The sequence below is a fragment of the Argiope bruennichi genome, chromosome 5 (genome assembly GCF_947563725.1).
Source record: "Argiope bruennichi chromosome 5, qqArgBrue1.1, whole genome shotgun sequence".
Taxonomy (NCBI): domain Eukaryota; kingdom Metazoa; phylum Arthropoda; class Arachnida; order Araneae; family Araneidae; genus Argiope; species Argiope bruennichi.
The window spans coordinates 19,716,838-19,740,377 of NC_079155.1; the positions used below are offsets into that span (position 1 = coordinate 19,716,838).

The window sequence follows — 23,540 nt, forward strand, 5'->3', positions numbered from 1 at the left end:
CTTGCCGATGAATTATGAACATTTTACCGTTTAGTTGGCAAATGGTGAAAAATTGTAGTAAAAAAATCGAGATGCACAAACTAAGTAAATAGGATATATACGGAGGTGACAAAAATCTTGAGATAGCAATGTACAAATATTGCAGGTAACAGACTCATCGTATATAAAATGCATAAATGGAAAAGCATTGGCAGGGTGCTCTTTTGTGTTCAAGTGATTCATGCGAAAAGTTTCCGGTGGGATTATCACCACACAACGGGAATAAACAGACAGCATTAGACGCCTGGGACATTTCGTTTCGGACATCATTATGGAATTCTACATTCCGAAATACATAGTGTCAAAATGTGCGAGAATATCTAACTTCATGCATAACCTCCCGTCATGGAAAACGCAGTGTTCGATAGCCTGCACTTAAAGACCGAGAAAAGAGACTCGAATAAGGTGTTAAAAGAGAAGCACCACTGCTTGAAATGACCACCAGGAATCATCGGGGTATGAACACTTTAATTTTTCTATGGATTCCTAGTTGGATCAGTAAGACCTGACATTTCCAAAATAGGTGTCATAAAATAGATCGTCATAGGTGTCAATAAATCAAGATCTCCCCCTCTGGGCACCGGATAGTACTTTGAACCTTGAACAAGGCCGCCAAAGCCTTGCATGGCATTGGCGAGCAATAATTAAGAAATATAGATCATTGGCGTGAATTTAACTTTTTTACTGTATCTATCGTGTGATCTTGGCGTTGTTTACTAGCATGCAGTTAATAATACCTGAAAATCAAATATCTGTTTTAAAAGCGACTTTTCCAGTTGATTGGAATTAAAGTTTGACATAGAACAAGTAGTGAGAAAATCGCATGCCAAATTTCATATATTTAACTCAATGCCTTTTTGAATTATCGCTTTTGTATACTTGAAAACGTATCGACCGATTGGAAGTCAATATCTCCAAGTATTTTATCCCAAAATTGATAAGTATCTATATTTTTGATGTTAACTTTATGTACCAAATTTTAGCCATCTAGCTCTCTTCGACTGGTTGTTAAAGTATTTCATTATATTCGAGCATGTGGACAGACAGACTTGTTTTTCATCGATCCCATTTAAAATTTGATAGGAATCCACAAATTTGATGTGCATGTACCAAATTTCATCAGTCCAGCTTAAAGCGTTTTGAGTTTCCTTTGTCACAGATGGAGATAAGACAGACGGGCAAACAAATAGATAGATATAATTTTAAAATTGTGTTTTTCGATCTCGGTGATTGGGGGGGGGGGTCTGAGAAGTGAAGATTGGTCAAATTCTCTTCAAATTTTTTGATGATTCTCTGTTGTTGTTGTTGCTTAAAATGGCACTTGCCATGGGCAAGTTCGCTGACGAAGTCAGCGATTTTAAGCCAAGGGAGCGTCTCTTGTTTTAGTAGCGCCAATTAGGGCCAAGAGTACGTCTTTGCTACTCACGCATCACATTCGCTTGCACAACCCCTTTTTACAGGGGGGCACATTCACACATCTCACAGATAGAACAGATGAAGAACAACCATGCCCGAACCGGGACTCGAAACCAGGTCATGGGGAAGACGCGCTACCCCTATGCCAGGACGCCGGCTGATGATTCTCTAAACTACATATACGAGAAAGTAAAAAGCATAACTGTTAAAGGGTTAAATTGAAAAGTATAAGAAATAAATTGGAAATACAGAAACAGTCTTATGAAATATAAGAAATTTATTTCCACTGCTTAAAGAAATAGTAGAAAATTTTGTGAATCATTCTTATTTGAAAAAAAAAATACTATCCTTTCTACTTTTAAAATATTATTTGGAAACTGTTTTAAATATTGTTTGTTGACTTTCCCATATCTACGATTTGAGGATCCATCAATAAAAAAAAATATTTCCACGTCACAGTTACGATTCGTCCATACATTTATCTCAACAAACATTAAATAGAATTATAATATGAAATTGGAATAAAAATTCCATTTGTAGAATGCAAGTTTCCAGTATCAACATCACGAGACGCATCGAAATCCTTTCCCGTTCTCGCGGGAAGAAGGTCCCCGGCGCATGCAAATGGGCGACCGCAGAATGCATTTTTCCACTAGTAATTTCTTTCTCCCAAAGAGTGTGCATTATGCAGAAACTTGTTCGAACAAATTCCAAGTTTATTTGCGACAGAAACGCGCCCCCTTTCCGTGCAGGAAGATGCAGTAGGAGCGAAATAAAATGGAAGTGAATTTAATGTGCCACCCAGCACTGCCGGCGGTAGGGTTAATAAATTCGAATTGTCAAGGTGAAAGGACAGGGTTATGCTAAAATGAGTTTAGCAAATGGAAGAAGCATTCTTTGAACCAGTTGAAGAATTGAGCTAATGCATTAATATGTCAGAACTTTCTGCATTAAGATATCAGATTACATATTTTTTAAACTCCTTGATTTTATTTTCTTGTATATGAATTACTAGTCGCCTTTGGCTACCAGCTGGTTCGATGGAGATACTGGTAATATTTCATTTCAGTTAACTTTTCGGGGCACACGATTTAAAAAAATGAAGAAAAAAAATGAAGTTGTACAGAATTTTACTATAATAAATGGAACAAACCATTCATTTCGACTATCTAACATGAAACATTACTCAAAATAAGAAAAAAAAAACTATAATGTTTCAATAAGTCTTTGTTTTTACAAGGTGGGACTTATATAATCCCATCACTACGTCAAATTCTAATTCCAACAGATTTACTGCCCCTAACACATCAAGCAACATTTTTTTTTATTATAAAGAAATTTATTCACTCATAATAAAATAACACATACCGTTATAAACGGCAAAAATTCACTGCAATAAAAGGTGGTACAGTTTTAACCTACCTAATCCTAAAGAGGTAAATCGTTCAGATATAACATCACACGCAAGATTCTGACAAATTATACTACATTAAAACTGTGTTCATTTAATTGTTTGACGTATTTTTTTAAATGTGTATATGCACTTTTCTAATGTAGACAAGACCCGTGACATCATAGCGTTATTAAAATTGCAAATGTGCATTTCACCTATCTATAAATTTTGCGGTATTGTAACGCGACTTTTTTATTCCTCTTTTAAACTGCACATATTTAAACAGAATGCTTCTTCGTTGCACATATGCTTCGTTGCAAACTGCACATATTTAAACAGAATGCTACTTCGTTGCACATATGCTTCGTTGCAAACTGCACATATTTAAATACAATGCTACTTCGTTGCACATATGCTTCGTTGCAAACTGCACATATTTAAACAGAATACTTCTTCGTAAGCTTTTAAATGTCGGAAAAAAATCACATGATTAAAATGGTTGCTAAAACAAGGATAACGATTTGAATTTCAAGACAACAATGTAATTTATTGCTGATAATTAAGAAAAAAAATATTTTTAAATTTCCAAAATAGAGGAAAAAATTGCACTACAGTTAAACTGGTACCATCAAAAAGAGCATTTTTTAAAAATTTTGGAACAGTCTAAAATTTGTACAGAAACATTTTTGGAAGATATCGTGGAAAGAAAGCCAACACTTTGCTTAATTTTTAATTACATAAAATTCTAATTAAAATTTCAAACAAATCACACCAAGGTACACACACATTATCACCCTCCAAAGTAAATATGTGTCATATTTAGTAGTTCTATGTTAAACGATAGAAACTATAAAGCGACAAACAAACAAACTCATGCACACTCATTCATCTGTCTTAGCAGCAGTTTGAAAGAGAAGCTACTAAGGTTCAACTTATTTTTCCATTTTCATTTCTTATGATTCAACTTGTTGATTTAATGAATCTTCATGTTAAATCTCCATTAGTCCAATTTTGTCTGTTTGTGAAAAGAAAAATTCGGTATGCTGTCTCTGTGGATTTTCATCAAATTTTGGGCAAAGCCAAGGGGCAGTAAATCTGTTTGCCAATTGTGTGCATCAGAACATGATAACTACAGAAAGCAGGGAACTAGATGAATTAAATAGGGTATACGGTCCCCAGATTTGAAACTGTATCAAATTCTGTGCTTAATCCATCAATGAATTGTTTGTTTATCAATATGTCTAATGATCTATATATCGATTTGATGAGTCAAACGGAGAAATTAGAAGTTTGAGTTTTAATTTTTATTAATATAATTGAAGATATGTATTGAAAACTCGACATAATGTCTGTCCATATTCATATTCTTAAACTCTAAAATAGGTCTTATTAAATGACAACCTTAAATCATAGTTGTCCTTAATATGGCCAAATTTTCATCTGAAATCATGAGCAATAATTCTTAACACTAAATTTGAAGATCAACATTAAATTCTTGACTAATTGTGTCAACGGGTAATCAGACAATTGTTTAGTTTGTCTGTCCACGTTTATATTCTTCAGCACTAAAATATATCTTATTAAATGACAAGCATTAATCGCCGTTGCCCTTTATATGAGCACAAATTATATTTTCATCACAACTCATGAGCAATAATTCTAAACAGTAAATTGAAGATCTGCATTAAATCCATAACTAATTGCATCAATGTGTAATCAGATAGTGGTAAAGTTTAACGAACATATATTATTTTCTTCAAAACTAGAATAGATACTATCAAAAGTCAGGCATACATCATAGCTGTCCTTTACATGAGCAGAAATTACATTTTTATCGCAACTCATGAGCTAAACATTAAAATTGAAGATCTGCATTAAATCCATAACTAATTGCATCAATGTGTAACAGATAGTTGTATAGTTTGCCAACCATATATTATTTTATTCAAAACTAGAATAGATACTATCAAAAGTCAGGCGTGAATCATAGTTGTCTTTACATGAGCAGAAATTAGATTTTCATCACAACTCATGAGCAATAATTCTAAACACTAAAATTGAAGATCTGCATTAAATTCATAACTATAATTGGGTCAACGGGTAATCAGATAGTTGTATAGTTTGTCTGCCCATGTACCTATTTCCTTCAACTCTATAGCATATCTTATTAAAATACAAGCATGAAATATATTTAAGCATGATTCAAGCCATTCATATAAGCAGAAATTAGATTTTCATCACAACTCATGAGCAATAATTCTAAACACTAAAATTGAAGATCTGCATTAAATTCATAACTATAATTGGGTCAACGGGTAATCAGATAGTTGTAGAGTTTGTCTGCCCATGTACCTATTTCATTCAACTCTATAGCATATCTTATTAAAATACAAGCATGAAATATATTTAAGCATGATTCAAGCCATTCATATAAGCAGAAATTAGATTTTCATCACAACTCATGAGCAATAATTCTAAACACTAAAATTGAAGATCTGCATTAAATTCATAACTATAATTGGGTCAACGGGTAATCAGATAGTTGTAGAGTTTGTCTGCCCATGTACCTATTTCATTCAACTCTATAGCATATCTTATTAAAATACAAGCATGAAATATATTTAAGCATGATTCAAGCCATTCATATAAGCAGAAATTAGATTTTCATCACAACTCATGAGCAATAATTCTAAACACTAAAATTGAAGATCTGCATTAAATTCATAACTATAATTGCGTCAACGGGTAATCAGATAGTTGTAGAGTTTGTCTGCCCATGTACCTATTTTCTTCAACTCTATAGCATATCTTATTAAAATACAAGCATGAAATATATTTAAGCATGATTCAAGCCATTCATATAAGCAGAAATTAGATTTTCATCACAACTCATGAGCAATAATTCTAAACACTAAAATTGAAGATCTGCATTAAATTCATAACTATAATTGCGTCAACGGGTAATCAGATAGTTGTAGAGTTTGTCTGCCCATGTACCTATTTTCTTCAACTCTATAGCATATCTTATTAAAATACAAGCATGAAATATATTTAAGCATGATTCAAGCCATTCATATAAGCAGAAATTAGATTTTCATCACAACTCATGAGCAATAATTCTAAACACTAAAATTGAAGATCTGCATGAAATTCATAACTATAATTGCGTCAACGGGTAATCAGATAGTTGTAGAGTTTGTCTGCCCATGTACCTATTTTCTTCAACTCTATAGCATATCTTATTAAAATACAAGCATGAAATATATTTAAGCATGATTCAAGCCATTCATATAAGCAGAAATTAGATTTTCATCACAACTCATGAGCAATAATTCTAAACACTAAAATTGAAGATCTGCATTAAATTCATAACTATAATTGCGTCAACGGGTAATCAGATAGTTGTAGAGTTTGTCTGCCCATGTACCTATTTTCTTCAACTCTATAGCATATCTTATTAAAATACAAGCATGAAATATATTTAAGCATGATTCAAGCCATTCATATAAGCAGAAATTAGATTTTCATCACAACTCATGAGCAATAATTCTAAACACTAAAATTGAAGATCTGCATTAAATTCATAACTATAATTGGGTCAACGGGTAATCAGATAGTTGTAGAGTTTGTCTGCCCATGTACCTATTTCATTCAACTCTATAGCATATCTTATTAAAATACAAGCATGAAATATATTTAAGCATGATTCAAGCCATTCATATAAGCAGAAATTAGATTTTCATCACAACTCATGAGCAATAATTCTAAACACTAAAATTGAAGATCTGCATTAAATTCATAACTATAATTGCGTCAACGGGTAATCAGATAGTTGTAGAGTTTGTCTGCCCATGTACCTATTTTCTTACACTCTATAGCATATCTTATTAAAATACAAGCATGAAATATATTTAAGCATGATTCAAGCCATTCATATAAGCAGAAATTAGATTTTCATCACAACTCATGAGCAATAATTCTAAACACTAAAATTGAAGATCTGCATTAAATTCATAACTATAATTGCGTCAACGGGTAATCAGATAGTTGTAGAGTTTGTCTGCCTATGTACCTATTTCATTCAACTCTATAGCATATCTTATTAAAATACAAGCATGAAATATATTTAAGCATGATTCAAGCCATTCATATAAGCAGAAATTAGATTTTCATCACAACTCATGAGCAATAATTCTAAACACTAAAATTGAAGATCTGCATTAAATTCATAACTATAATTGGGTCAACGTGTAATCAGATAGTTGTAGAGTTTGTCTGCCCATGTACCTATTTCATTCAACTCTATAGCATATCTTATTAAAATACAAGCATGAAATATATTTAAGCATGATTCAAGCCATTCATATAAGCAGAAATTAGATTTTCATCACAACTCATGAGCAATAATTCTAAACACTAAAATTGAAGATCTGCATTAAATTCATAACTATAATTGCGTCAACGGGTAATCAGATAGTTGTAGAGTTTGTCTGCCCATGTACCTATTTTCTTCAACTCTATAGCATATCTTATTAAAATACAAGCATGAAATATATTTAAGCATGATTCAAGCCATTCATATAAGCAGAAATTAGATTTTCATCACAACTCATGAGCAATAATTCTAAACACTAAAATTGAAGATCTGCATTAAATTCATAACTATAATTGCGTCAACGGGTAATCAAATAGTTGTAGAGTTTGTCTGCCCATGTACCTATTTCATTCAACTCTATAGCATATCTTATTAAAATACAAGCATGAAATATATTTAAGCATGATTCAAGCCATTCATATAAGCAGAAATTAGATTTTCATCACAACTCATGAGCAATAATTCTAAACACTAAAATTGAAGATCTGCATTAAATTCATAACTATAATTGGGTCAACGTGTAATCAGATAGTTGTAGAGTTTGTCTGCCCATGTACCTATTTCATTCAACTCTATAGCATATCTTATTAAAATACAAGCATGAAATATATTTAAGCATGATTCCAGCCATTCATATAAGCAGAAATTAGATTTTCATCACAACTCATGAGCAATAATTCTAAACACTAAAATTGAAGATCTGCATTAAATTCATAACTATAATTGCGTCAACGGGTAATCAGATAGTTGTAGAGTTTGTCTGCCCATGTACCTATTTTCTTCAACTCTATAGCATATCTTATTAAAATACAAGCATAAAATATATTTAAGCATGATTCAAGCCATTCATATAAGCAGAAATTAGATTTTCATCACAACTCATGAGCAATAATTCTAAACACTAAAATTGAAGATCTGCATTAAATTCATAACTATAATTGCGTCAATGGGTAATCAGATAGTTGTATAGTTTGTCTGCCCATGTACCTATTTCCTTCAACTCTATAGCATATCTTATTAAAATACAAGCATGAAATATATTTAAGCACGATTCAAGCCATTCATATAAGCAGAAATTAGATTTTCATCAGAACTAATGAGCAATAATTCTAAACACTAAAATTGAAGATCTGCATTAAATTCATAACTATAATTGCGTCAACGGGTAATCAGATAGTTGTATAGTTTGTCTGCCCATTTACCTGTTTCCTTCAACTCTATAGCATATCTTATTAAAATACAAGCATGAAATATATTTAAGCATGATTCAAGCCATTCATATAAGCAGAAATTAGATTTTCATCAGAACTCATGAGTAATAAATCTCACAAAATAATTTTTTTTTAAATCTCAAAAAAAAATTTGCAATTTATATAATGTCGTAAAAACCATTGAGATAGAAAAAAATTAAAATGGAGAATTAAAGTAACAAGATGTTTCGTTTCCTCAATTTGAAGAAGTATGTTAGTTGACCCATCCTTGACACGTTTCCCTTGCTCTTAATCAGCAAAAGTGATGGGAACGCGGCCACGTGTTTGAACAATCTTACGTGATACCGGACTATTTGTGTGTTTTGCAGTGAGTCGCCACGTGTCTCAGACTCCTCAAAAGTGGGACAGGGAATGAAAAGGGAAGGGGGGTGCTGTAAAAGAAATGAGAATGGGCAGTGTCACCTTACCGTCGTGCAGGGGATCGATCGAATGGATCATGAGTTGAAGTAGACCATGACGAAACTTGCTGCCTGCGTGCAGGATCGGGGTGCTCGCCCGCCGCTTTTTCATCTGCAAAATTGAAAAAAAGGAGAGAGTCAGTGTCATCTACGGTTTAATCGACAATTAACCTTTGTGAAAATGAGTACGAAATAAGAAAACATCATCAGAGAAAGTAGCGCAGGCTTGTTTTTCACCAGCCTTTTAGGTTATTAGTTCGTAATAATAAGATTAGTTGATACAGTAGTTCAATCTACAAAAAAAAAAATCTTGTACTTTTTAACTAACAAAACAAAACAAACACATTTTTTATTCCATCCAACTTTTTTTGTTCTCCCATTTATATTCTTTCCCATCAATATTGCCATTCAACAAAATTAAGCTTTGCTGTAACAATAATAATACAAAGAGAAATGTTACAAATTTGATCGAAATCATCGGCTGCATTAATTTTAATTAAAGTTAAAATAAAAATTTAGAAAAATGCTTAAATTTTAAAAATAGTCTTTGATTGAAGATAAATTTAGTAAAAATACATTATATATATATATATATATATATATATTAAAATCAAGTTATCAAGTGGTTATTTTCTTCTAATTTGTTGTTTTGTATTTTCCTTTCTGTTAAAATGGTATATCTCTTGGGCCTAATTTCAGGGGATTTTCGGGTCACGAGGAATCATTATTAGACTAATGTCTGCATTTCCTTACAGAAAAAATCCCTTTCTTTGAATCCCTGTCTGAGGGTGACCCTTGAAAAAGTCTTCAGGCCGGATTCTTTTTTATATTTTTTTGGTTTAATTTTTATTTGGTTTTTTTTTATTTTCCTATTAACTTGATTTTAATACTTTTGTTTCAATTCATCTGTGTTTTAGAAGTAGCTGCAATTGCGCTCTCTAAATACTATGAAGTTCTTTTTTGGTTTTAGTTTGAATAGGTAATAAATTTTAGTTGCGATTTCGAAACTGTTTTGTTTCGTTTTCATTTTAGTTTATTTATATATATATATTTAGTTTATATATATATATATATATATATATATATTTTAGTTATATATATATATATATATATATATATATATATATATATATATATATATATATATATATATATATATATATATATATATATATATATTTTAGTTATATATATATATATATATATATATATATATATATATATATATATATATATATATATATATATATATATATATATATATATATATATATATATATATATATATATAGGGAGAGATAGGCAACAATTATTTACAAAATATTTAGTTTCTTTATTTTTGTGATCTCATTAAACCCTTCATTTTTAAAAATACGCTTGATCTGCACTTTGAATCGCAAATTTTTTAATATTTATATTTGCTATTAAATCAAAAGAATAAAATCACTTTAACACATTGGTGTACTGCCTTTTATAGTGTAACCATAAGCAGCTACTCTGACTCATCGAAAGACGCTAGGAAATATTGAACGATCGAAACGCCGCGACAGCATAAGCGGAAGCTGAGTTCAATTCTAAGGGCCATTACCGGTCACAATACAATCTCTCACGTAGGAGGCACATCTCGTCATCAATAGGGGGCAGCTGACCCACACTGATTGGCGCAAGGATAGCGAAAACGAGGCATCAAACCTAAAGTTTCACATTCCATCTCTCTAGCTCTCTTTGTTTTGTAATTATCACGTTAACTTATGTTCGAACAGCTGGACTTCCTATAATCAGATTTTACTCAAAATTTACAAATAATTTACAAATACAATATTTACAAATAATTTACAATAAATTTACAAGTTTGATGTAAATATCATATACCGATTTGTCAGGATTGAGTTAGTTCAAATCGTTTTTGAGTTATCTTTATCTCAAACAAACAGACGGGCAGACATTTTCTAAAAATGTGCTTTTCAAACTCAGTGAGGTCTAAAACGTGGAAATTTGTTGAAATTTCGAGTTCGAATTTTTTGACGATTACTATACTATGTATAAAAAAAATTTAAAAGATAAAAAAAAAAAAACCGTTCTTAAAACGATAATACGTTTGCTGAAGAACTCGTCACCGAATGCGACATTTATAAATAAAATTTATAAAAATTATTTAAGCAGGAAATTTATAACAAACTTCTAGAATATTATAGAAGTCTGGTAATGGTATCTACAACATTTTAGAATCTATACATTCTAGAATATTGCAGATACCATTCATCCATTTCATCTCGAAAAATGTTTCGACATTTCACCATTTCCTTAATTCCCAAGATTTTATGACTCTAACGCTGACGAGGGTTTTAGGAAGAAATCGATGGCGAAAAATGAATTGTCCGTCATCTCTATCAGAAGATATCATCTATAAATCATCCCTTCGAGTGGGAAACTCGGTTTGCAGTCTGATGAATGACACTCTTCTCGTTACCGACTTCAGGTTTTATTAGTTCTTGATATCATCATCTCTAGTTCTTTCCTGCCATCAAAGGTTATTTTATAATGGAAATGACGAGGGATTTATTGACCTGACGGCTGATAAAGGTGTTATGTTAAGAAATTTAAAAGAAATTAATTAAAAATTATTAATTATGTATGCAATAGCTGAAAGCGGCTAAGAATCTTAACTGCATTGCGAAACCAATGGCATATTTTGCACATATTCACACGGGACATTTTATGTTTATCTTCGTCGCAGTTCGACTTTTTTTTATGATAATGAGGATTACAATACTTTCTCCTTGTATTCTTAGTATACAAGAAAGATAAAAGTTAATTTTTTTTTGATGCCTATAATCATTCCAAGAAAGTTCAGATATATGGAATTGGATGCTTGATAATGCGACTCTTTTTTTGATGATAATGATGATTACAATACTTTCCCTTTGTATATTTAGTATACAAGAAAGATAAAAGTTAGTCATTTGTTTGAAGTCTATACTAATTTCAAGAAAGTTCAGATATATGGAATTGGATGCTTGATAATGCGACTCTTTTTTTGATGATAATGATGATTACAATACTTTCCCTTTGTATATTTAGTATACAAGAAAGATAAAAGTTAGTCATTTGTTTGAAGTCTATACTAATTTCACGAAAGTTCAGATATATGGAATTGGATGCTTGAGAATGCGACTCTTTTTTTGATGATAATGATGATTACAATACTTTCCCTTTGTATATTTAGTATACAAGAAAGATAAAAGTTAGTCATTTGTTTGAAGTCTATACTAATTTCAAGAAAGTTCAGATATATGGAATTGGATGCTTGATAATGCGACTCTTTTTTTGATGATAATGATGATTACAATACTTTCCCTTTGTATATTTAGTATACAAGAAAGATAAAAGTTAGTCATTTGTTTGAAGTCTATACTAATTTCACGAAAGTTCAGATATATGGAATTGGATGCTTGATAATGCGACTCTTTTTTTGATGATAATGATGATTACAATACTTTCTCTTTGTATATTTAGTATACAAGAAAGATAAAAGTTAGTCATTTGTTTGAAGTCTATACTAATTTCAAGAAAGTTCAGATATATGGAATTGGATGCTTGATAATGCGACTCTTTTTTTGATGATAATGATGATTACAATACTTTCCCTTTGTATATTTAGTATACAAGAAAGATAAAAGTTAGTCATTTGTTTGAAGTCTATACTAATTTCACGAAAGTTCAGATATATGGAATTGGATGCTTGATAATGCGACATTTTTTTATAATAATGATGATTACAATACTTTCTCTTTGTATATTTAGTATACAAGAAAGATAAAAGTTAGTCATTTGTTTGAAGTCTATAATAATTTCACGAAAGTTCAGATATATGGAATTGAATGCTTGATAATACGACTTTTTTTATGATAATGATGATTACAATACTTTCTCTTAGCATATTTAGTATACAAGAAAGATAAAAGTTAGTCATTTGTTTGAAGTCTATACTAATTTCAAGAAAGCTCAGATATATGGAATTGGATGCTTGATAATGCGACTCTTTTTTTGATGATAATGATGATTACAATACTTTCCCTTTGTATATTTAGTATACAAGAAAGATAAAAGTTAGTCATTTGTTTGAAGTCTATACTAATTTCACGAAAGTTCAGATATATGGAATTGGATGCTTGATAATGCGACTCTTTTTTTGATGATAATGATGATTACAATACTTTCCCTTTGTATATTTAGTATACAAGAAAGATAAAAGTTAGTCATTTGTTTGAAGTCTATACTAATTTCACGAAAGTTCAGATATATGGAATTGGATGCTTAATAATGCGACTCTTTTTTTGATGATAATGATGATTACAATACTTTCTCTTTGTATATTTAGTATACAAGAAAGATAAAAGTTAGTCATTTGTTTGAAGTCTATACTAATTTCACGAAAGTTCAGATATATGGAATTGGATGCTTGATAATGCGACTCTTTTTTTGATGATAATGATGATTACAATACTTTCCCTTTGTATATTTAGTATACAAGAAAGATAAAAGTTAGTCATTTGTTTGAAGTCTATACTAATTTCACGAAAGTTCAGATATATGGAATTGGATGCTTGATAATGCGACATTTTTTTATAATAATGATGATTACAATACTTTCCCTTTGTATATTTAGTATACAAGAAAGATAAAAGTTAGTCATTTGTTTGAAGTCTATAATAATTTCACGAAAGTTCAGATATATGGAATTGAATGCTTGATAATACGACTTTTTTTATGATAGTGATGATTACAATACTTTCTCTTAGCATATTTAGTATACAAGAAAGATAAAAGTTAGTCATTTGTTTGATGCCTATACTAATTTCAAGAAAGCTCAGATATATGGAATTGGATGCTTGATAATGCGACTCTTTTTTTGATGATAATGATGATTACAATACTTTCTCTTTGTATATTTAGTATACAAGAAAGATAAAAGTTAGTCATTTGTTTGAAGTCTATACTAATTTCACGAAAGTTCAGATATATGGAATTGGATGCTTGATAATGCGACTCTTTTTTTGATGATAATGATGATTACAATACTTTCCCTTTGTATATTTAGTATACAAGAAAGATAAAAGTTAGTCATTTGTTTGAAGTCTATACTAATTTCAAGAAAGCTCAGATATATGGAATTGGATGCTTGATAATGCGACTCTTTTTTTGATGATAATGATGATTACAATACTTTCTCTTAGTATATTTAGTATACAAGAAAGATAAAAGTTAGTCATTTGTTTGAAGTCTATACTAATTTCACGAAAGTTCAGATATATGGAATTGAATGCTTGATAATACGACATTTTTTATGATAGTGATGATTACAATACTTTCCCTTTGTATACTTAGTATGCAAGAAAGATAAGAGTTAGTCATTTGTTTGAAGTCTATAATAATTTCAAGAGAGTTCAGATATATGGAATTGGATGCTTGATAATATGACTCTTTTTGATGATAATGATGATTACAATACTTTCTCTTTGTATATTTAGTATACAAGAAAGATAAAAGTTAGTCATTTGTTTGAAGTCTATACTAATTTCACGAAAGTTCAGATATATGGAATTGGATGCTTGATAATACGACATTTTTTATGATAGTGTTGATTACAATACTTTCTCTTAGCATATTTAGTATACAAGAAAGATAAAAGTTAGTCATTTCTTTGATGCCTATACTAATTTCAAGAAAGCTCAGATATATGGAATTGGATGCTTGATAATGCGACTCTTTTTTTGATGATAATGATGATTACAATACTTTCTCTTAGTATATTTAGTATACAAGAAAGATAAAAGTTAGTCATTTGTTTGAAGTCTATACTAATTTCACGAAAGTTCAGATATATGGAATTGGATGCTTGATAATGCGACTCTTTTTTTGATGATAATGATGATTACAATACTTTCTCTTTGTATATTTAGTATACAAGAAAGATAAAAGTTAGTCATTTGTTTGAAGTCTATACTAATTTCAAGAAAGTTCAGATATATGGAATTGGATGCTTGATAATACGACATTTTTTTATAATAATGATGATTACAATACTTTCCCTTTGTATATTTAGTATACAAGAAAGATAAAAGTTAGTCATTTGTTTGAAGTCTATAATAATTTCACGAAAGTTCAGATATATGGAATTGAATGCTTGATAATACGACTTTTTTTATGATAGTGATGATTACAATACTTTCTCTTAGCATATTTAGTATACAAGAAAGATAAAAGTTAGTCATTTGTTTGATGCCTATACTAATTTCAAGAAAGCTCAGATATATGGAATTGGATGCTTGATAATGCGACTCTTTTTTTGATGATAATGATGATTATAATACTTTCCCTTTGTATATTTAGTATACAAGAAAGATAAAAGTTAGTCATTTGTTTGAAGTCTATACTAATTTCACGAAAGTTCAGATATATGGAATTGGATGCTTGATAATACGACATTTTATATGATAGTGATGATTACAATACTTTCTCTTAGCATATTTAGTATACAAGAAAGATAAAAGTTAGTCATTTCTTTGATGCCTATACTAATTTCAAGAAAGCTCAGATATATGGAATTGGATGCTTGATAATGCGACTCTTTTTTTGATGATAATGATGATTACAATACTTTCTCTTTGTATATTTAGTATACAAGAAAGATAAAAGTTAGTCATTTGTTTGAAGTCTATACTACTTTCACGAAAGTTCAGATATATGGAATTGGATGCTTGATAATGCGACATTTTTTTATAATAATGATGATTACAATACTTTCCCTTTGTATATTTAGTATACAAGAAAGATAAGAGTTAGTCATTTGTTTGAAGTCTATAATAATTTCAAGAGAGTTCAGATATATGGAATTGGATGCTTGATAATATGACTCTTTTTGATGATAATGATGATTACAATACTTTCTCTTTGTATATTTAGTATACAAGAAAGATAAAAGTTAGTCATTTGTTTGAAGTCTATACTAATTTCAAGACAGTTCAGATATATGGAATTGGATGCTTGATAATGCGACTCTTTTTTTGATGATAATGATGATTACAATACTTTCCCTTTGTATATTTAGTATACAAGAAAGATAAAAGTTAGTCATTTGTTTGAAGTCTATACTAATTTCACGAAAGTTCAGATATATGGAATTGGACGCTTGATAATACGACATTTTTTATGATAGTGATGATTACAATACTTTCTCTTTGTATACTTAGTATGCAAGAAAGATAAGAGTTAGTCATTTGTTTGAAGTCTATAATAATTTCAAGAGAGTTCAGATATATGGAATTGGAGGCTTGATAATACTTTTTTTGATGATAATGATGATTACAATACTTTCCATTTGTATAATTAGTATACAAGAAAGATAAGAGTTAGTCATTTGTTTGAATTTCAGATATATAGAATTAAATACTTGATAATATGAAATATAAATCTATATATTGTAACATTTACATCATGTTAAGGCACAGCGGAAATGAATGTCATAGTATTTCACTTCCGTGTACGTATTAATATACGAACTTTCTTTGTAGTATTTTATACATCAATTATTTTTTTTGTTTCTGTGTGATATTCTCTAAAACATTCCACTTCAGGAATTCAAGGTCTATTGACGTTTTAAAGCACAGAAATTCTGAAAAATGCCTCCTGGAATTATATAAAAAATAAAATTATAAGTAAAACGTTAATTAATGTTAATATGAGTTAAAATGGGTGTCAAACGTTTTCCGAGAATTGTAAATGAACACTGTGAAATTTCGAAATTTGAAACAAGACAAGTTATATATTTAGAAATTAAAACAAAAAACATTCTTCAAAATGTTAAGAAAAAAGTATTTTTCGAAACAAAATGAAAAACCGAAATACCGAAAGAAAAGACAATTTAAAAAAACAAAAACATTAGTACTCGAAACAGAAACAGATTTAATTCTTTACTTTATAAATATTATTACTGTATAAATATTCCTTCTCTCCAATAATATAAATTTTCCATCAAATTCTGCTAAATTATTTAAGAACACAAGTAAGAAGATTTATACATCTAAATCGATCGATTCTGAATATTCTGCTTGTGCAAGAAAAAGCCTGAAGGCAGAGGAGAATTTGCTTATCAAAATCAGCTTTCTCCTAAAAATTAAATAACCTAACTTTCTTTCAGGGCATCTTGCTCATAAAATATCAAATTTCTTGTTATTTGCTTCCCATCTTCATATGGAATTCTTCTTTTTTTTGTAAGAAATGCAGATTTTTTTTAATTGTTTTTATAAACGTATTCAAATCAGTTTATGGATGACAAAAATTATTTATTTAAAGTATATTTACAATATATATGTATGCATTTTACTTTAATAAGAATCAAATGAAACAAGTGAAGCTAATTTTCCAATAAAGAGGTTACAAATTAATTTTATCATTTTGAATTAAGTTATTAACTTTTTTTCAGACCCTGGTAGTAGACAGTTATTCGAAGAAAACACGCCATGGTTTTAGCATTTCTATTCGTACAATTCCCATTGTTATGTGAAATCATCGATAGAATGGAGATAATCGATGTAGTAAATCTCAAATTAATTTCTCTATTTTACCGTTTTAAGCGGTCGTCCCCTATTTATGGAATAGTTGATTTTCACTTCTGGTCATAAAGCGATCGCATTACATTCTTTTATGCTGCCGTCAGGCGAAGGATCTACAACCAACATCTTAGCAAGGCAACAATCCCCGATCTAAACTGCCCAAGAAACCTTTCCTCTACAATAGCTAGGCTACGTACTGGACATTTCAAAGGCATGAAGATCTCACGAACCAATATGAAATCCTATCCCATCTTCAAGTACTGTCCTCATTCGCAACTAACTCCAGATCAGGTTTTTGACTGCCAGGCCATTATCGGTTCACTCTTTCAACTTGGAGCACCCCCAATCGAAATCCTCCATAGCCATCGGGCTCCAGAACTTGCAGATCTTGTCACCAAGGCTTTTGGAGGACTCTAATCTTTTGCACTAGCACTGTATGCATAGACACGACAACAACAACAACAACTTGGAGCACCCCCAATCGAAATCCCCCATAGCCATCGGGCTCCAGAACTTGCAGATCTTGTCACCAAGGCTTTTGGAGGACTCTAATCTTTTGCACTAGCACTGTATGCATAGACACGACAACAACAACAACAACTTGGAGCACCCCCAATCGAAATCCTCCATAGCCATCGGGCTCCAGAACTTGCAGATCTCGTCACCAAGGAATTTGGAGGACTCTAATCTTTTGCACTAGCACTGTATGCATAGACACGACAACAACAACAACAACTTGGAGCACCCCCAATCGAAATCCTCCATAGCCATCGGGCTCCAGAACTTGCAGATCTCGTCACCAAGGCTTTTGGAGGACTCTAATCTTTTGCACTAGCACTGTATGCATAGACACGACAACAACAACAACAACTTGGAGCACCCCCAATCGAAATCCTCCATAGCCATCGGGCTCCAGAACTTGCAGATCTCGTCACCAAGGCTTTTGGAGGACTCTAATCTTTTGCACTAGCACTGTATGCATAGACACGACAACAACAACAACAACTTGGAGCACCCCCAATCGAAATCCCCCATAGCCATCGGGCTCCAGAACTTGCAGATCTCGTCACCAAGGATTTTGGAGGACTCTAATCTTTTGCACTAGCACTGTATGCATAGACACGACAACAACAACAACAACTTGGAGCACCCCCAATCGAAATCCCCCATAGCCATCGGGCTCCAGAACTTGCAGATCTTGTCACCAAGGCTTTTGGAGGACTCTAATCTTTTGCACTAGCACTGTATGCATAGACACGACAACAACAACAACAACTTGGAGCACCCCCAATCGAAATCCTCCATAGCCATCGGGCTCCAGAACTTGCAGATCTCGTCACCAAGGCTTTTGGAGGACTCTAATCTTTTGCACTAGCACTGTATACATAGGCACGACAACAACAACAACAACATTCCATTCTTTTTTTTTCTTTGATAAGTCTGCTAAATGATTATGTATTTCACAAATCATCATTCTGCTTCACTTGACAAACTATTAAATTATGAAATCAGAAAGTCTTCTTTCTGAACCATTTTTCCCCTTTGATTCATTTTCAGTATAATACAGGGAAATAACCAGCAGAATGGGTCTCACCCAAAAATTCTCGACTTTTCTTTAATAAAATTGTCATTCCAAAGAATACCTTACATGGCATTGACCTACAATAGTTACAAAGTATTGACTTTTGCAGTGAATTTAGCATTTTTATTGAATCTATCGTGTCATCCTTGGCGTGATATTTGGCGATTAATCCCTGGTATGCAGTTAATTGTATCCGAAAATCGAATTTGTGCTTTTCACTCATTTTTCTTCATCGATTGAAATAAAAATTTGACACAAAACTGTACTTCACAAAACCCCATACCAAAAGTGGTATATTTAATTATTATGTTTTTGAATGATCACGTTTACATTTTCTGAAAATACAGACCGACAGAGGATCAATCCCTGGTTAAATTTGGTTCAAAATTTTGGCAAGTGTCTACACTACAGATGTTAAAATTGTATACAAAATTTCATTTATGTAGCTGTCTTCATTTAGTAGTTATCGAGTTAACTTATAGTCGAACAGCCCGACAGACGGACTTCCTTTGAACAGATTTTACTTAAAATTTAATACAAAACTGTAAATTTGGTGTAAATACCATATACCGAATTACAACCGTCTAGCTCAAAGCGTTTTTGAGTTTTCTTTATCTCAGACAGACAGACATTTTTCAAAAATGTGTTTTACGAGCTCAGGGAGGTATAAATCGTGGAGATTCGTCAAAATTTAGAGTTCGAATTTTTTTTAACGATTATTTCGCTTTTTCTATATTACGTATACGAGAAAAAAATTCTTTTAATGTTTCTATTCACTCTTTTAAAATCTTATAATACAAAGCATCCCATGTACGCTTTATTGGAAGTATTCTGAGACTAATAATAAGATTTAAACGTTACAGTTAATATGCTGTTTTTACAAAATTTAAAAGAATTTTACTGAAACTTTTACTTTAATCCTTTGCTCTTAGAAAAGTAATTCGATGTATAATTATTCACTTAATACAAGAACTTTATTGTTCCAAATGTGTGTGTGTGTGCGTGTGTGTGTGTGTGTGTGAGCGCGCGCATGCGTGTGTGTGCATGTGCGTGTGCGTGTGTGCGTGTGTGTGTACGTATTTTTGATGATCAGAATTAAAAATTAAATAAATTAAACATCAAAATGATTTAACCTCTTGAATGGTATCAGGAAAGAGACATCTAGTCAAAGGATTAACTTAGGTCAGAGTGACAAATTATTTATCATATGCAATGTATCAAAATAATACCATGAAACCTATTTCTATCGCGATATTTTTAAAAGTGTACCAAAGTATAATTGGAATGCTACTTTAATCGTGGAACAAATAGATTTCAAATAGAAAGAAATTATTCATTATGTTTTTAATGCTTTATTAGTATACGCAGATCAATGAAATATCAAATGTAACAATTAAAAACAGAATTGCTGAAACCATACTTCCAAAAATTTTTTAATTGAATGTAAAGGAGAAATGCTTTGTTTCTATGAAAAAATATTTTTGATGAAAAAAGTGATTAATTTAGTCATGAATATCTTTAACTTGAGATACAATTAGGGATTGCAATACCGGACCAAAATTTCAATACCGGTATTCGGTATTTTTTAGATTTTAATACCGGGATACCGGTTTTAATACCGGTATTAGAAATTTTAGAAAAAGAAAGAAAACACAGGTGTTTCTTTGTTTTATTTGCCAGTTTTATAAAAGAGTGTAGATATCACCAAAAATAATATGTAACTTATAAATTATAACATTATATAAAGAATCATAAAAAAGTAAAGGAACAACTTATTAATTTAAATCACAAAAAAGTGCAAATATCACTATTCAGTCTGCGGTACTATTAAAAATTTTTGAAATGTGATTTTAAAAAACATGATGCATTAATTGTACTGTCATTAAGCCTTCAAAGCAATTTTGTGTAAAAATTTCCAGCTGCCGAATACGCTCTTTCGGCATCTACGCTAGTTGGTGATACTGTTAGCAATGCGCGATACACTTTTTCTAAGTATTTACCTCTAAATAGCTCATCTTCAAATAAATCAATTTCACGTCGGATGGTTTTGGATATAGCTTATATCTGTATTGTATTTTGGTTCGTTGATTTTTTTTATTTATCGGTAATTCTAATTTTTGTTCAAGAGACAATTCCTTTTCACTATCGACATTAGTGTCATCATAACCTTCGATAACTGAACCGAATTCTTCTGAAAGTTGATAGGTTTGTGGGTAAAAAATTTTAAGAAAATTTACTATAAACTTAATCAAATTTGAATTGATTATTTTCTTTTCTTCTTTTTCATTTTCAATTTTAAAATCATTATAATTATGTAAATACCATAAGACATATTCTATTTCGGTATGCCTTTCTTCTGTGCAATTTTTCAATGAAATATATAATTCTTCAGATAGTGATGTGTGCTGTTCTTTCATGACTGCAACATGAAATTGATTATTGCATTAGCTGTTAATAAATTAAAATCTCTCCGACATAATGCCTCTATAGTCAGTTTTATTGGAAGTAGATCTGATATAGTTCTGGATATTAAGTCGAATTCACTATATGAAAAATCAATTTATAGGTTTAAGTCGATTATTGCTTTTTGGATTGGATTTCTAAATTTCAAAAATTGTTCCATCATTAGGAATAAACTGTTCCAACGTGTCTTAGAATCTATTATTAACATATATTCTGTATTATTTTCAGTTAGTATATATTTTTGTAATATGGCATTTTTTGTAGGGGAATGTTTAAATATCTTAACAATTTTTCGAACTTTATAAATTATAGGAAGCGATTTTTGATGGGTTAATATTTCATCCTCATTAGCAATATCTTCTTCAACAATTACGTTGTCATTATCTTCTTTGTCAATATCACTCTCACTCTTACTCTCTTTAATGTCGGAATCCGAAGTTTCTATATCTACAATATTTGGGTTCTTCTGTTCTTTATTTTTTTGGTATAATACATCTATTACTCCTAATTGAATTTCATGAGCATAGCACAATTGCTGATTTGCACCAATCAACTTTCCAACTTTTTTTCATAACTGTTGCTCCAGTAGTCGTTATGGATTCAATATCTTCTTTCAGGGATAATCCATGTTTCGCTAATTTAGATTTAAGCAATTAATTAAGCCATTCATTAGCTAATTAATTTCGTCCGTTAGGGAGACATAAAAACAAAAACGTATATTATTTTGCTATGTTGGCGATCCCTGAACATTTAATGGAGACCATTTAAAAAATTTCTAGTAAATACCGAAAAACCGGTATTTAAACTTGTGAATACCGGTATTACAAAATTGTACAAATGGCTCAAAATACCGGTATTCGGTATCCCGGTATACCGGTATTGCAATCCCTAGATACAATCTCCCAAATCCTACAAAGTAATATTAAAATCATTTTTCTTCAAACATGCCCACGTAAAATAAATTTCAATCCCTTTTCTCACAAGCAAACACTTTAACCATAAAAGAAACAGCTTGGCTTTTTATTAGAATGCTCGATTTAACTAAATATGTCACTTCCAAAACACTTTTCACTCTAAAAGATAAAATCATCCCTCCGAGAGTAGGGATGGGCTTTTGCAGGGGTTTAAAGCATATTGTCTAAAAATAGAATTTATCATTCTGCTAAGCCAACCAGAAAAACAGCCAGACGTTGTGCCTCGCTTCAGACTAAGATTTGTATGCTAAGTTCTTATCTACATCGGGGATTTCAAACCCAAGGGAAGCAGTTTAACTTTAGGGGCCTTTGAGAAAAGCTTCTAGGGCAGTTCCATTCCCCCTCTTATGTTCCCACCAGATAGACTGGCCTCGAATGAGCTTCAACACAAACAAAAATACTCCGGTCCACTTTCTACATGCAGGGCGTAATGTTACTGGCTTTTTCAAAGCACTTCAAGAAAGTTGAAAGTGAAGTGCCTTTGAAGAGGGCCTTTACAGACTACTAGATTTATTTTACTTTCTTTTTTTTTCTTTTTTTTTTTTTTTCTCAATTTTAAGTCTGTTCCTTGAAAAAAGCTATTTGATTTTTCTATTTCCGTGAAACTTTTTACTTGATTCTTCTTCCGAAAATCACTTACGTTGAAGTTTTATTAATTGAATGGAGAATTCTTCGAAGATGCGAGAGTTTGATACTTCGATATAAATATATTTTCCTTCTCTCTGTAAGAAGTATTAAAGTTGTCGAAAAATTCGAGTTCGAAACTTCCGAAAATTTGTGATTTTTAGTTTCATTTAATTAGTTTTTTTTTCGGAATATATCTGTGTATTTTTATCTGTTTATATGCATGTGAACATATAACTCAAAAATGCAATAAACTAGCTAATTAAAATTTCAAAAGCCCTTCAAAAGCATTTTTTTTTTCAAATCCTCCCCTTTAAATTCAAAAAGAAAAATTCGAAGAAATGAAGAGCTATGTTCATATTGTTTGAAAATCTATTAAATGATCGATGG

The 23,540-nt window shown here is 30.9% G+C and overlaps 1 protein-coding gene across 4 annotated transcripts in view; it reads right to left on the reverse strand.

Moving 5' to 3' along the window:
* LOC129969601 (sodium/potassium/calcium exchanger 2-like) overlaps positions 1–23,540 on the reverse strand; it is a 380,277-nt gene that overhangs the window by 113,526 nt on the left and 243,211 nt on the right. For all 4 annotated transcript variants that reach the window (XM_056084242.1, XM_056084244.1, XM_056084241.1 and 1 more), the window contains one exon: positions 8,902–9,004. In XM_056084242.1, the coding sequence (XP_055940217.1) occupies positions 8,902–9,004 (103 nt within the window). The remainder of the gene's footprint in view (positions 1–8,901; positions 9,005–23,540) is intronic.